General features: G+C 38.5%; 1 protein-coding gene across 1 annotated transcript in view; it reads left to right on the top strand.

Annotated features, from left to right (window-relative positions):
* LOC140536643 (cadherin-7-like) overlaps positions 1–13,579 on the top strand; it is a 180,789-nt gene that overhangs the window by 118,957 nt on the left and 48,253 nt on the right. Inside the window, exons 6-7 of the mRNA XM_072658570.1 lie at positions 5,948–6,135; positions 12,543–12,796. Of these exons, the coding sequence (XP_072514671.1) occupies positions 5,948–6,135; positions 12,543–12,796 (442 nt within the window). The remainder of the gene's footprint in view (positions 1–5,947; positions 6,136–12,542; positions 12,797–13,579) is intronic.

Raw genomic sequence — 13,579 nt, 5'->3', positions numbered from 1 at the left:
CTAATGCTTAATAAAGTGGTAATGACCTAACTACTAGCGGCCTTAAGCGGAGCTTAATAACAACATTATATTTATAGCTTGAAACCCTAATATAATCCTGAGAAAACAGTGAGAAATAAAAAGAACTAAATGTATTGACTCTTTTGACTAATATACTGTAACTAGAATTTTAGACTTTGGCGAGATTCATTTTACACGGGGAGGTGGGTTAATGTAATTTTACTATAGGATACTTTTAGTTATGGCAGATTCACCAAGAATAAGAAATCTCTGCATAAATAACGGAGATGGGAGTGGCTACTCGATTTATGAGCTGCAGTCATCTTAAAAAAAATTTTTGATTAGTCAGTCTTGCTAATAACACATTTTATTCTAATAACAATGAAAGTTTTGTTTGGAAGTGAACAGTTACATGGTCATAACATGTATATAGGCTTTAGGCTACACTGCATATTCACTATACAATCTTCTGGATTTCGCTGAGGTTAGCCTCAGACTTGAATGACCAGAGCTATGTAAATGTCCCCTAGAGTGCATCTGTACTTAAGAAAAGCAGCAAAACCTTTTTTTTCCACAGGATATGCCAGAATATTTACTCACATTTCGATTCATGTGGGATTAATATAACTATTTAAGGTAGTCACAGAAGTCTGGTTAACCTGAGCCAGCATGTTCTTTTATTTTATTTTTTGCTATGTACATCCATCCAAGTGCTTCATTTCTTGCTTGTAGAGCCTTAACCTTCTAAGCAAGCCTTAGCTTGTCTCTGAGGCCAATGTAAAAATACCAACACTATGTATGGAGATCATAATATTCAGACAATATTATAACAACCTTATAATGAGAAATAAGACATATTGCCTACATTTACTTCTCTTTTTTATGGACCTGCACAGCAAACTTGCCTGTGTTAAATCAACACTGTGAGATTTAAACTTTAACACTCACAGTGTTAATTTAACACTAAAAGTGTTGATTTAACACAGGCCAATTTGCTGTGTGTTTGGTTGCCTTCATGTAAAATACTTGACTTCTTTTCACCTTGCTTCTGAAGCAGCACTGATAAAGTGTTAACACTAGGCTTGGAAGGTTTCAAAAAGCTCCCCAGGCTCTCCCCCCCTCTCTTTGCAAGTCAGCCTCTTTGGCAAAAAATGCTAGAGGCAGTCATAGAAACCTAGGATACTTGAGCCATCACCCCCCCCCCCACACACACACACACACACCCTGCAATTCGTCATGATCAGCCTATTTCATGGGCTAGCTAATAGGTTGCAGGCTAGGCTGTGGGATTGAAAGAGGGGGGTGCCTTGCCTGATAATCCCTGCTTGTCCGTAAGTTTTTTTTTTTTTTTTTTTCCACCACTGACAGTCCGGATACTGCCATACAAGGTTGTAAAGCTCGCCTCTGGACTTTATATGAAGTCGAGTCAATTTCGCCAAGCCGGAGGTTAGCTTGAGTTTCAGGGAGGCAACAGAAAGGGGTCAGACTTTGCTGTATGAGCTTTTGACAGTGCTAGGTTAACCCTTTGTGCTCGTGATGGAGGCTGGCTGGCCATGATTGTTCTTCACCTGTGCAAGGGTGCCAGTCACAATCGATAGCACATTACTGAGTGTCACAGAGATAGAAAGAAAAGAGTTGTGTGAACTGAGGGAGGTTATGCTTGAAATCCAGCCTAAAGCCATGGAAATCTAGGTGCTGGGGCTGAGGAAGGAGGAAAGCATGGGTGGAGGATATGGAGACAGATGTTTGTGTTCTAAAACAGGGAAGAGGGTCTGGAAGAACAGACAGTAGGGTCAAGTAGAGATCAAATAGAAGAATTGTAATGAAAGAGACAGAAGTGGCAGCTGTGTAATTTTAAAGGGCCTGCATTATGTTCTGTCATTTTTCCCCTTAGGTTGACTTGATGTTGTGTGAATTTATAAAATAAGATAATCCTCTATTATTCACCCAGAATCAGCTGTGATTTGTTTTTACATGACCATTTTTCAATGATTTAACCCAAACTAGTTAAACAGGATATTTTGGTTATTTTGTTGTTGTTGTTGTTATATATTGTTTTTTTTTTCTTTTATTGTTTTTTCCCATATGTGGGTTAATGTACCATAATTTATTCTCAAACTCTAACAAGCTTATTGAGATCTCGCTAGAATTTATCTGAGAACTTAAGTCTTTTAGGGTGCCCACACTTTTCATGGTGTCCTTTTTCCACTCTAAAACTGTACAAAACAAAAATAGTACATTGTAAAATCTTGCTTAAAATGTTCCTAAACATTTTTTTTTTGTCTTTTGGAGATTGGTTAACCCTTTTCCTCGCTTGACTTTTCACAGAAATATATTTTTCTTACCAGGATGGTCAAGCTTTTGCATTCCACTGTCCTAACCAGCAGTTACTGCCAAGACTAAGCAAACGTAAAGAACTCAAATGTTGTTAAATCAAAGAACTTCTTGAACAGCACTTATTTTCTGTTTGGAACAGTGCCATCAGCATAATATGAAAGCAGACTGCAAGTGAGGGGTGCTTTGTGATACAGGGCCAGACCTCTGATAAGGGGAACCATCCGGACTAGTTGGTTAGATTATTTTTTACATGGGGAAGTGGAGTAATGTAATTTTACGACAGGCCGTCTGTAAAACGTATGACTTATTCTCACAGGATCAGAAAACTCAGCATAAGTGACTGAGATGGGAGTGGCTACTCGATTTACACACAGCCTTTACCTCCAAAAAAGCATGATGATAAGCAATCCTATAACAGACTTATAATGATAGACAGTATTTGGCTGTTCATAACATGTATGTAGGCCACAGGCAACACTACACAATGACTTGCCTAATGTTGCCAGATTCTTAGCACCTCTGAGGAGTCCTTTGGCTCTAGATTTCTCATAGACCTGAACAACTGAAGGTATCTGTGCCATGCATGATGAAATGAATTTTTTGCGCTTCTCCATACTTGAGAAAACTCCTTTTCCACTGGATATAATGGAATATTTACTTCAATATCAAGTAATATAATCTGATATTTTACAGAAGGTAAAAGGCCGGAATCTTTACTGATGCTGGAGAATACAGTCCATAAAATTGACTGACATGACACATTTGAACAGGACTAAAATCATTGAGAAACTTTTAAGAAATAATTACATTACCCCACCTCCCCATAGGGCATAGGGCTGAGAGTTAAAGGGAGTAGATGGGGTGGTGGTGGGTTGCAAAAACTTTATTGTGAACATGTGAACAAGGAAAAGATCAAATTTAAAAGGGTGTTTGATTGTGAGGAGCAGAAGCTACAGGCATGTTCCTCCTCCAGTTCCTCCTCTTAAAAGGCAATAATTTCATAACTCCGCTTCAGACTGATTACCTCTTATAAATGGCTGACTCTTTCACAAGTAAAGTGAGTCTAAGCTGCTGTGGGCTTAGTAGGTGGTCATATAGAAATGCATTCATGATTGTAACCTTAAAATCATTCACATATTCTTAGATAGTAAATTAAACTATTATACATCATTCATGTGTTTCAGATAATAATGTCCATGACATTGTCCTTTTAAATACTCCTTTATCTCACCTGCACTGGCTATTGTGGACACAGGTAATCAGATACAAAATGCTTATGGCTTGTAGTTAACACAGGAGTGAAGAAATAAATGTTAAAAGAGTAATAGGAGACACACAGTCTGCAGAGAGAGCAAGAGAAGCAGGCAAAGGAGGCAGGAGTACTTGTAGGGAAAGAAACGTGCGAAGAGAGGTGTAAAGCAATCTTTGGGCCTGCTAGCTGCTATTCCATGGCAAATTAGAAAGCCATTAGAGGCATTAGACGCGGGCACACGATAAAAGAGGAGTGAGAGAAATGAGCATCAGGCGGGAGATCCCAGCTCAGTTTTGTGTGGAAAGAACAGTGACAGCTCCAGTGATGATCCTTCTCACTCAGAGCATCCTGCCAATCATTACCAGCATCATCAGCTCTAATTAGAGGCTTCTTAAAGTGACTGAATTGAGAATACAACCGTTTAAATATAGAATCATCCTCTATAGTGTATCTGCAGGGTCCTGGTGATCAAACTGGGCATTTTAATAGGTTCTAATGGGATTCTAATGATGATAGTCTAATTGATTTTTACAGAGGTTGTAATAAAAAAGCTCTTTTATCAGTGGAAAAACCTAAAAAAGGTCTATCAGCTGGCTAACAAATACAATCATCCAGAAAAAAAATCAAGCATAGGAACATAAGACAAATACATAAATAAAAAGCCAGCCTGTGTTTTCTATTGGGAAATTATTGTGAAAGTTTTTTTTTTTTTTTTTTTTAATTTGTTAATGGTGTCCTTTTTTCTCCCAATTTGGTACTGCTAATTAACGCTTCCGTTCAGAGCCCCCTCTAGCACTAGCAAGGCTCCTGTTACTAAGAGGGTAAGGACTTAACATGGTGCCCTTAGATACATGCATAGCCAGCCACTGCCACTGCCTCTATCTCTCATTAATGCGGCATTGCCGGGCTGCCGAAATGCTCCGAGAAAGGTGCTGGGCCTCCAGCTCCCCCGCACTAGCTAACAGACATCTGTGCCGGCCAACACCATCTACACACCCGGAGAGAGCATGCCCAATTGTGCTCTCTTGGACTCTTGGACAGACCAATAGTTAACGTTAGGTATGTGGGCAGTGGTGGCTTAGCAGTTAGAGCGCCAGGCTATTGATAACAGGGTTGTGGGTTTGATTCCCAGGCTTGGCAAGCTGCCACTGTTGGGCCCTTGAGCAAGGCCCTTTACCCTCTCTGCTCCCCGGGTGCTGAAGTTGGCTGGCCACCTGTGCTCTGTACTCTGCTGTGTACTCACTGCCCCTAGTTCACTTGTGTGTGTGTTCACTACCACAGATGGGTTAAATGCGGAGGACACATTTCGCTGTACAGTGACAAATATGTGAACCTTTACCTTTTTTTTTTTTTTTTTTGCTATGTCCTCCCCTGTAGTACTACACTGTGGGGGTACTGTGCAATAAAAAGTTTAATGAATATGCAGTGCAAATCAAAGCAGAAATATAGCTTCTTCGCGGAGCAAGCCTGCCATCAATAACATTTTCTGAGCTAAAAAGAAAAGGCCGAATGAATCAGTGTTTAACAGAAGTAAACAAGGATATGAGCATGGGTTATTCTGCACCCGTGGACCCCATACTTCCAGAAACATAAAGCATCTGGGTAGTTCCAAAACATATGAAAAAAAGTGGATATTCTTATATGTCACAAGCACAAGTACACTTGTAACAAATTAAGGTTCTACAAATTGTTGTTTGCACAGTGCCTTAGAAGAACTACTTTCGCTGCCATAAAGAATCATCTTTATTATAAATGTGGTCCTTCTACAGCATCGCTCAAAGAATCACTTGAAGAACTTTTTAAGAGTGTATGTTTGATCATGCAGTTGCAAACAACATACACAAACATGGCAGAAACAGCTTTTGTTCAATTGTTGAGCAGCGTAGCCAGTTGAAAACAATAAAAATAACTGCCGTATTTATTAATATAGCTAGGATTAGCAATGGCTAATAGGTTTTGCTAATTCAAGCTTTAACACAAAAAGTCCTGTATTCTATCACTACAGGAATGGCTGTGGCAGTCATTTTGATGAGAGATGGACCAATGAGTGTTTTTTGGGTTACCAATTAAGGGCAGGGCTGGATGCCACATTAACCTTTCCAGACAAACATGGTAATATATTATTGTGCAGGACTTCTGTAATGCGTTCCATGCATTGTCTCTCAAGTTGAAATCTACCTTGCTTTTTGAAATCAAGTACTTTTAAAACGCTGCTGAACTCTGCATATCCTTCCATCTCTAATTTTGACTGTAATGTTTGCTAGATTATTTTCCTTGATTTGTTTTTAATTATTATTATCTGAAAGGTTTAGAATCTGCACTTCTTAATACCTCATGGGTGTCTGGCTGTGTTTTCAGAGGAATATGAGTATTCTGTGTTGGAGTCTGTACCAGTGGCATCTGTGGTGGCCAGACTGAAGGCAGCAGATTCAGATATTGGATCCAACGCTGAGATGGACTACCGTATTGTAGATGGAGATGGCCCCGGCATGTTCAACATCACCACAGATGAGAAGACACAAGAGGGAATCATCATTCTGCAGAAGGTTAGATAACACACCTTTACAGGGTTAGAAAAACATTAGATGCAGAAGTGCAATAATTCTTATATTAATAACTTTCAATTACATTGATTTTTTTATGAAATATGCATCATTTATCAATGCTAAAACAAACTACTTTATTAATAATTCTTCCAGGCTGATGCAAAAAAATAGCTGCTGTTTAATCTGTTCCTTGTAAATAGTTGGATGATTCAGGGTTGTTGTTGTGGCCTTTTTTTATTATTATTTTTTTTTATTTTAAAAGCAGGATACAGTCTTATATCTCTACATCTATATATATACTTTTGATTTCGGAAGAAACAGTGAATGAGCAGGTGTCCTAAAACTAATATTCATATAGTGTATTTCATAATAACAATAGTTCAAAGGTTGTAAATGTAGTTAAATTTTTAAGCATTGTAGCATGTGATTACCTTGTATTTAAATTATGTAGGCTAATGCACATTCGCTGTTATGAGAGTAAACCTTAGCAACAGTGCCAATTAGCCAGGCACATAAACAGTTAAACAGACCAAAAACAAAAGAAAACAAAAAGAAGCAGAAATAATTCATCTTGAGGTCGAAAGAAGGATGTGTTGGTGTTGCGAGTAACATCCTGCTGATTTTTGTCACTATGTGACCGAGGTTTGAGGGTTTGGTTCAGATTCAGCATTGCAGAAGGCCTATATTCCACAAATGAAAAATACTGAAGAAAAATTTACATATCACAGCAACAAAGGAATATCACTCAGAGAGGAGTTTTACATTCTACGGAGAAACTACAGCTTTTTTCCAAGGTGAATGCTACTTTGCAAGAATGAAAGATTTGTCTGTATACAGAACTGAAAGTGCACATGTTAAGGAAGAATCCCTGGTGCATAAATATAACATAGTAAATGTAAAGCATGCAGAGGTATAGAACTAATAAAATATCTGCAATCCGTTCTGCATAGTTATGGAAATGCATACAAAGAAGTAAAGTGGCAAAAAAAACACCAAATATGACCTAGATGAGAACAAAATCATGAAGCTTTTATTACAGATTCAGTTCAAACCAAACCTTGGTGCGATTGCTCTGTTAGTGCAGTTCTCTAGCGTAAGTGTGAACGCTGCCTTTCCAACTCCGAACAAACACCAAACAAGTGGAACGCCTGAGCAGGGGAGTCTCGGCCCGTCTCTAAACAGGGCCTGTCCTGCACACAAAATCCAGTAGCAACCCTGCCCTCCAACGTTATGCCGTCTGCTTTCTTGCACACCCGCCCACGTGTTCTGTCTGATGCTTTAGTTTAGTGGGGCTGTGTCCCAAACCACACACTACCACACTACACACAGTTTTTAAAACTAGTCACCATTAAAACTGCATTTATTAGTGTAGCCAACCCTGTAAAGAAAAAAAAAAAGATGTGTATGAGTTGAGATACAGCCACAGTAATGTTACATTTTAGCATGTGTACATTATCAAAAATGTGGTTTAATAGATTTGATAAGTCTATGAGTAAGGTTTAAAGGTCCAGCACTTAAATTGTATTTATTTATTTATATTTGTTTGTTTTTCCGATGTTAGTTATTGTGTGCATCACGCGGGACCTATGGACACACCTCTGTTATGCAGTGCTCTGCTTGCAGCCTTTGGTAACACTTTTTTGAAGCTTTCCTTTTTTAGATGAAATAAATGCTCATCAGATCGACAACATATCAATGATGTAGCAGCACCTGAACATTCGGTTGATTTGGAGTGTCCAAGATGAGATCTGTAGATGTTCACCTGAGAAATCACTGATCATCTAACAGATCTAATACAGAGCATCTCAGTGACCTCAACATTAAGATTAAGGGGCCAGGGTGAGGGTTAGCATTAGGTTTTAGGTTGAGGTTAGGGTCAGGTTTAGGGTTGGGATGAAGGTTAAGATTAGATTTTAGGTTGAGGTTAGGGTCAAGTTTAGGGCCAGGGTGAGGGTTAAGATTAGATTTTAGGTTGAGGTTAGGGTCAGGTTTAGGCCCAGTATGAAGGTTAGGATTAGATTTTAGGTTGAGGTTATGGTCAGGTTTAGGGCCAGGATGAAGGTTAAGATAAGATTTTAGGTTGAGGTTAGGGTCAGGTTTAGGGTGAATAATAGGACCAGCATGAAGGTTTTGGGTTAAGGTTAGGTTTTGGGTAAGGCTGGGTTAGATGTTGCTTTATTAAAGTAAAATGTGAAGTCTACTTGGTTTAACATCAATAGTAAATCTACTTAATGTCAGAAATGCATCAACAGAACATCTTCAAGATATTTACTTTGGTGTATTCAGATGCTTCACTGCTGCTACTGCACTGCTATGTTGTTGATGTGTTCCTGATACTGATTAATTTATTCTTTTATTGCTTGGTGTTCAAACAGTTTTAATACCCTTGATTTCAGATGAAACAGTGAATGAGCAGGTATCTCAATACCTTTGTCCATATAGTGTATTGTATTTGCAAATATGTCAGTATGAACACAAAGCAAACTGGGGCTAAAATCGAACAAAGTATCATTTTTTGCTTGGTCTGGACCGAGGGCACTGAACTAAAAATATGAGCACACTCTTGAATGAGCAATTAAACATGACATTAGTGAACTATACATACATATATACATACATCCATCTTCCATTACAAGTCACTCTGGAGAAGAGTATCTGCTAAACAGTGCAAATACCATTGGAACTATACTAATACTGGGTTGGATCTCCCTTTGCTCTTAAACCATCCTTTGTGCTATGGATTCCACAAGATGTTCAAAGCATACCTTTGAGATTCTGGTCCATTTGCTACTAACATTCAGCTGTCTGACTGATGCTTTGAGGTACTGCTTCATTGTTTCTACAGAATACTCCTTCTTCATGATGCCATTCACTTTCTGAAGTGCAATAGTCCCTTATCTAGCAAAACAGCCACACAACATGACGCTGCTGCCCTCATGCTTCGGAGCGGAATGATGTTCTTCAGATTAAAGGCCTTATATTTTGTTCCTCTATATATAGCTCTGGCCATTATGGTCAAACAGTTCAATGTTTGTTTCATCTGGCCATACAACACTTCTTCAAAAGGCTAGGTCTTTGTCCTGGTGTTCGTTTGCAAACTTCAGTCTGGCTTTTTATGCTGGTCTTGGAGTAGGGGCTTCTTTCTTTCATGGCAGCCTTTCATATAGCAATATAGTGGTGGATGTAGACACTTTGGTACCTGATGCCTCCAGCCCCTTCACCAGTTTCTTTGTTGTTGGCTTTGTGTTTTATTTGAACTTTTCAGACCAAAATCCGTACAGCCCTGGGACTTCATTTTGCTTCCTTTCAAAATGATGTAGTGTGTCCCAAACTTTCTATTTTTGCATACAGTTACTTAGACAGTTGCTCACTGAACATGTAGTTGTGATTGCTGGAGGTCCACATTTTTATTTTTTGCTGAGTTGCTTGTGTTTTCCCAATGAGAGTTGAAGAGTCATTTGCAATAACTTGTAAATAATACTGTTATTGCTTTTTAAATTCTTATTTATATTCTGTATATAGTGTAAATTATTTATCTAGGTTTTTGTAACTGAGTGTCTTGCTATCCCTTTCTGCTGTGGCACTGATAATTTCCCCACCGTGGGACTAATAAAGGATTATCTTATCTTATCTTATCTTATCTTATCGTATCTTATGAGCTGGCTGTAAAGGTATGCCCTTACATACAGTCCCTGATACAATAATTGAACTCAGTTGTTCATCAGTTGTTCGAAGGCTGGGGTAGCCATTAAATCAATCTGTGAAATCCCTCTCACTGTTTGACAAGACAGTCAGCTTGGTGTATGTAAAGATCTGACACACTTAAAATCTGATGTAGTAAATTAAAGCAGAAATTAATCTGCCTCTAATCAACAGCTCTAAAATGCAGTTTGATGTGAGAAAAAGCTGATTGATGTCATTATAAGTTTTGATAATAATTAAGCATTATTACAAAAACAACAACAACAACAATAACAATAATAATAATAACAGTATAATGTCACACTTATATAGTGCCTTTCACATACCCAGAGCCACTTTACAAAATGGTACACAAAAAATCAAAGAGAATGAAAGTATTCTGAAATAATATTTTTAGCTGGGCTTTGAAGATGGAAAGAGAGGGAGACGATCGAAGATGGAAGGGAGTTCCAAAGCAACACTAAAAGACCTCCCACCCATAGAGGAAAGACTGAACCTAGGAACAGCCAGAAGACCATTATTAGTATCAGTCCAAAAAATAAAAAGACCAAAAATAGAGTGATGAGGTCTGTCCATCCCTCCACTGTGAGAAGATACTTCAACCCTGTAGGTCGGAAACGGATGTTGAAGAGCTGATGAAGAAGCTTATACTGAGAAAAGGAAATGTGTGTGTGTGTGTGTGTGTATATATATATATATATATATGTATATAAACCAAAGAAACAGCTGGTGTTCTCAGAGCAATGGATTGACTTGACCAAAACATCATTAAATATGTTTGAAATGACATGGCTTAAGCAGAAAATGCTATAGCTTCTTATACTGAGCTTTAGAGATGTGAAAGTAAGATCCCTTAGGGTTTCTGTATGCAACTAAACGCAAGTGTAGTAAAGGTAAATGTGGATACACTAAATACTGATACTTTTTATGGTACAAAATTTATTTGTATAGCGCTTTTTACAACCATTCTTGTTACAAAGCAGCTTTACACAATCAGTAATTAGTAAAAGACTGAAAAAAATCAATAACATAAAAAGACATGAAAATCTTGTACCTTATATCTTACATCTTAAATCTTATATCTTATGTATGTATGTATCTGGCAGTTAACAGTGTGACAATATCATGAAGAATGAAGCCATAGAAAAGCTTTAAAATGACTCTGAATAAAGTCTTTATACATGAACTAAGTTTTTTTTTCTTTTGCTGTAAAGTTGCACAGCACCTTATTGGTAACAGAGCTTTCAAATAACATTTTCTTTTCCAGGACAGCTAGAAGCATGAACACATTTTTTAGTTCTGTTTTTGTTCCAGGAAAAATATTGTTCAGTTCTTCTTTTTCCTCTAATCTGTAACCACAGCTCTGATAATGAATTAAAGATTATCGTTACTGGCCCTGAAGTTCTGCACTGGAGCAACCGTAATGACCACTGTGTTGCAGGAATTTAAGAAATTTCATTGATCATGTAAACTGAGATGCCAAAGAAATCTTTGCACAAACGTCCAACAGCTATGATGGAAAGTTGTAGGAATGTGAAGGTTAAGATAATATACAGAGCTGCTCAAAAGCCCCTTCGCTAAATATTTCCTATTGATGTCAATCATTCCCACCACAGTAGTTTTGAATGGCGTGAACAACCAGTAGAGGATTGTGGTGCATATGAAATACCTGCAGGTGCTAGCATACTGAAAGTTTGGACGGCTGCCTACACGTTACCTGTTCATGAGAATTCTCACATCATCAGCTTCAAGGTTTGCTACAGATTAAAGTCGTCTGTCTTTCCAAGGTCACCAAACTCCAGCACCTGTGGCGAGCGTGCATACGCCACAACTCAAAGCTCCTGAACTTTTGCCATATGTTCTGAGAAATGCCTTTGATAAAGCATCTAATAAACTTTAACTAAGTGGGCAGTGTTTCTTGCTCTTGGACTATAAATTGTTGTAAACAGTCGGAAGCAAATGTTATGTAAGCATTCCCTTGAGAATGCACTGAGCGTACAGGAAACATCTGTTTTTGGATCCGTTCTGGAGAATAATTACCGTATTGGATTTTTTTCATGCGAATTAAGAAAGGATGCCAAGGCATCGATATAAAATTGAGGAGCTCTAGCGGGTCAGATAAGCCAAGTTATTTCTCAGACGTCTCAATTTCATTAAGCTTTTCATTCTGCGGTTCTTATTTTTCTATTTTTTATATTTCAAACAATCGATAGTTTTGCCCTCACATGGCTTGGCAAAGTCAATATAAAAACTTCCAAATGCAAGATGTATTAGAGAATGGCTGAGTGTTTGTGTGTGTATGTGTGTGTGAGGGAACGCTGGAGGTTATTGAACTTTATTGGACTCTTTACCTTATGTTCACTGGACGACAAAGCGAAACAGAGAGAAAGAAAGTGAAAAATAGAGAGAGGGCATTTGCCGATTAACTTCTGAAATGTATAAAATTGAGATATGATTACCTGGTCTGTACTGGTCAAAAGGGAGGCTGTATGTCAGAGTGAGAACTAATTGGATCTTTCGGAGATGCTCAAGGTTTCTGTTTGGCTGTAGGTATGAAAGACACACATCCATTTTCCAGTGTGAAGTGATTAGTGTGAACTTGTGACCACTTTCTCCTCCTCCTCTTCGCACCTTTCATTTTTCATGTCTTCCTCTTTTAATTCCTCTTCCTTTTTTTAACCCGTCATTTTCTCCTTCCCCGGCAGCCTCTGGACTATGAGACGAAGAGCACGTTCTCTTTGAGAATCGAGGTCACCAATCGGAATATCGACCCCCAGTTCCTGACTTTTGGCCCATTTAGTGACGTCACGGCCATAAAGGTCACTGTGGAAGATGTAAATGAACCGCCGGTCTTCACCACTCCAGTCAGTAAGATGACCGTGTCTGAAGCCGCCAGGGTGGGCACCTTCATCGGTACGGTCTCCGCTCATGACCCTGATGCTGCCAACAGTACAATCAGGTACAAAAATATACAAAGTTTACTTTGGAAAGGTGTTATTTTCAGCGTTTTCAGTTTGTCTGATTTACCAGAGCAGTTGGCTGAGGTGATACATATAAATACAATTATTTTATTTATTTATTTGGTCTGTTTTAAATTAAAAAAAAAAAAACACTTTTTTATTATTTTTGGGGTTCTTCTGAAATTTGAGGGCACCAAAGCACAGTCTGGAAACAATGACCACTGTCTCTGTCTGCAGTCAAGCTGGTTTTACATCACCATAGACAGATGGACAGATGGACAGACGGACAGACGGTTTTCTAGAAAAAAAGTGGCGAATTTAGACCTTGACTAATGCTTGTAGCTGACCACATGGAAAACAAGAAACGCTTTGTGGCAGTACATTTCATGGTCAAATGAGAGAAAGATTGTGTTGTTTGGTTAAGGTGAAGCATTTGACCACTGTACCGTTAAGCATGGTCAGGGTAGCATCATGCTTTGGGGCTTTTTTTTGTTTTGTTTCAGTGTTACCAGTACATTACACGTGGATAGAGTAATGAACAAAGAGGACAACCTCCGAAGTTTTCAGAATAACTTGGACAGAATTGGGTGTTACAACAGGAAAATGACCCCAAACACACATCAAAAGTTCTGGCAAATTGAACCAATTCTGGCTAAAAGAATGGCTAAAAAATATCCTCATAATCAGACCTCTGCCAGAAGCTTGTTGGTGGCTGCCAAAAGCCTCTGATGAAGGTGCAACTTGTCTTTCAGGTTTTTGTGGTCAGTTTTACTCAGGACGAA

This window comes from Salminus brasiliensis, chromosome 1 (genome assembly GCF_030463535.1).
Source record: "Salminus brasiliensis chromosome 1, fSalBra1.hap2, whole genome shotgun sequence".
NCBI lineage: Eukaryota > Metazoa > Chordata > Actinopteri > Characiformes > Bryconidae > Salminus > Salminus brasiliensis.
This window is presented reverse-complemented; position numbering and strand designations above follow the sequence as displayed.